Genomic DNA, 2,690 nt, shown 5'->3' with positions numbered 1-2,690 from the left:
CGTGGTACCCGCTGCCCAAGCGGCAAGCAGGGAAAAACTCCCTCGGAGTCGCAAGCGGCGACTCAGGAGCGAATCGATAAGGAACCGAGAGGGTGAGAACCTAGCRCGTGCCAAGAGCGCCGGATTTGACGGAAAATTGCCCTTTTAAAAGGAAAAAAAAAACCCCAACGAGGCCGCGGGAACCCCGGCCGGGAAGCCTCCGACCACGGGGCAACCGGAGGGCCGGCACAAGCCCGGCGCCTCCCTTCCACCCGTTTCCTCCCGCCTTTCCCGTGCCCGGTGCCCTGCCGAGCCCGGAGGAAACCCTCGGGAAAAGCCGGCCCTCCGGCACGGCCACCCTATCCGAAAACATTTCCTACGAGCAGCTCGCTCCGGGCTGAACCGGCTCCCCGCCGGCCCGGGGACTCCTTGGCAAGGAAGCGAGTTGGCTCTCGGATCCGGGATGTCGGGATCCTGCTGTTATTCGGAGAGTTTGTTCTGCAAACAAAAGCCAGGAAGCCCGAGGCTCCCCCCATCCCCGGCCAGCTTCCAGTCCCGGCGAGCTCGGCCCCGCGCCTCGGCTGCACYGCGCCGCGCAGGATGCGGCCGACGACGCAGGCAGGACGGTGGGGCCAAAAAGTCGCCGTTTCCCCCCCAAAAAAAAATCGAAGCGGCCCCATCCGGGGCTGCTGGCAGGGGGTCTCCRGTGCTGCGATCCGAAGGAATCGGAAGAGACAGGGTTTTTTGGATATCTCCGGAGGCCAAAGGCAAACGTTTGAGGGCTCTGCAAGCCCACGACCTCCCCGTGCGAGGCCGGATGCCGCAACCAAAACTCGGAGAGAAGAAGGGAGAAATTTGACGTTTTAATCCCCGCGCGCCCTTCTTCCGAGCGAGGGCACCGGGATCCTCTCGGATCGTTTCTCTGCTCCCGGCACGCCTGCCAGCGGCAGCGGAAACACCGCAGCCCCGGCCGGCTCCGGGCATCCGAAGATGCTCCGCAACTCCGGGAAACCCTCGCTCGGGGGGGACGGGATGCGGATATCCGCCCCGCGCCCCAGCGTGCTGCTTCGAAGCCACCGGATCCCAGGGGGAAAGGGCTGTTCTCGCGCTCCAGAGGCTAAAACCTGCTTTTTTTTCCGGAGAAAAAGAGGCGCCGGGGCGAGGGGGGACGGGGAGAAGGGCGAGCCGGCCCTGCTGCAGCGCGGGAGCCCAGCCAGCCGACCCCGGCACCCCGGCTCCCTTAAGTACCCTTAAATAATTCATGGTGGCGAGGCCRCGGGGGAACATCCCTGCCGTCCGGAAAAGGAACCGTTTCCAACCCCTTCGCCGGGTGACTAATCACCGCCGTGCCGAGCCCGGGGCGTTAACCCCTGCGGCGGGAGAAGGCAGGGAGCGAGAGCGGAGCCGCGGCTGGGGCGGGGGGGGATCCCGGGACCCTGCAGAGCCGCTTCAGCTCCCGAAATCCCGACCCAGCATGTGCACAACATGCGGCCCTGCAGGCGCGTTCGCTCCGACCATCCTTGATGCATCCGATACTCAGGGCCAAGCGAAGGGCGACCGCAGGGTCCCCAGTCCCCAGGGTCACGAGCAGGAGGATGCTCCAATCGCCGCAGGGTGACGACCGGCACGACGGCTCCGCCGGAGGCCAGGACTCACGTCCCCCCCCCAAGACCCCGGGGCTCGGCACAGGGTGTAAAACACCCCTCGGCCCCGGCGGAAGCAGCGACAGGGTCCGGCTCTCCCCAGGGTCGCTCCAGCTTCCCAAAAGCAAAAGCGCTTCTCCGCAGCAAGAACAGCCGGGCGCGGGCGAGRGAGCGCTGAGAGCATCCGCGCGGCCGATGCCTCCGGGCACTGACGCTCCTCACCCGCACCGAAACCCCGCGCCCCGGCGTTCCGATCCCAAAACGCTTCCCGAGGGACTGCGGGAACGCGCAGCGCGGGCGGCCGCCGCCGCCTTTTTTTTAAAAGCGGAGAGCTGGCGCGTCCTCGTTGCCTCCAAGCCCGGGCTTTGGGCATCGCGCCCGGGCTCCCGCCTCATCTCGGGGAGCGAGGGGGCCCCCCGAAGCCGGGCCGAAAGCTGCTGCTTCTGCAGCCCGGCCGCCTCCGAGAGGAGCAGGGCCGCCGCCAGCTGCATCCCTCGCCCCTCCCCAGCAGCAGCAGCAGCAGCAGCAGCAGCAGCAGCAGCAGCCGCAGGCCGGGAAGGGGTTTGCGCGCAGCCCGGCCGCCCCAGCGAGGCTCCGGCCTCCAGATGCTGCGGGCCCGGCGCAGGCGGCGGCAGCGGCGGTCGCCGCGGTTCCCACGGCCGCGCCGGGAGCGCCCCGACGGAGCGGGGAGCGGGGAGCGGGGGGGGATAAGGGCAGCCGGGAGCCCGCAGCCCGCCGAGGGAAGCGCAGGCATTTGGGCTCCATCGCCGCCGGCCGCGCCTCAGTTTCCCCGGCGCTGCGCGGTTTTCGCGGCGTGGGAAGCGGCGCGGTTTTGCCGGCGTGGGAAGCGGCGCGGCGCCGCCGCACTCACCGGGTGCCTTTGTCTCCCATGGCCCCGCGGATCGCGGATCGCGGCCGCCCGCAGGGAAGCGCCGGCCGAGCTTGGAAAATTACTGGCGCCGAGGCGGGGCGGGAGCTGCGCCCGGCTTGCGGCGGCTGCGCTCCTGCTCCGCGCTCCCCGCTCCGCTCGGTTCGGCCCGGTTCGGTTCGGCTCGGTTCGGCTCGGTT

The 2,690-nt window shown here is 69.3% G+C and overlaps 1 protein-coding gene across 4 annotated transcripts in view; it reads right to left on the bottom strand.

Moving 5' to 3' along the window:
• The window catches only part of ARRB1 (arrestin beta 1), a 13,057-nt gene extending 10,379 nt beyond the window's left edge, over positions 1 to 2,678 (bottom strand). For all 4 annotated transcript variants that reach the window (XM_026079277.1, XM_026079279.1, XM_026079278.1 and 1 more), the window contains exon 1: positions 2,494 to 2,678. In XM_026079277.1, coding sequence (XP_025935062.1) covers positions 2,494 to 2,513 — 20 coding nt within the window. In that variant the 5' untranslated portion in view covers positions 2,514 to 2,678. The remainder of the gene's footprint in view (positions 1 to 2,493) is intronic.
• Positions 2,679 to 2,690: the final 12 nt, after the last annotated feature.

This window comes from Apteryx rowi, unplaced genomic scaffold (assembly GCF_003343035.1).
Source record: "Apteryx rowi isolate R43461 unplaced genomic scaffold, aptRow1 scaffold_498, whole genome shotgun sequence".
NCBI lineage: Eukaryota > Metazoa > Chordata > Aves > Apterygiformes > Apterygidae > Apteryx > Apteryx rowi.
Note: the sequence above shows the minus strand (reverse complement) of the source record. Positions and strands in the feature narration are given on the sequence as shown.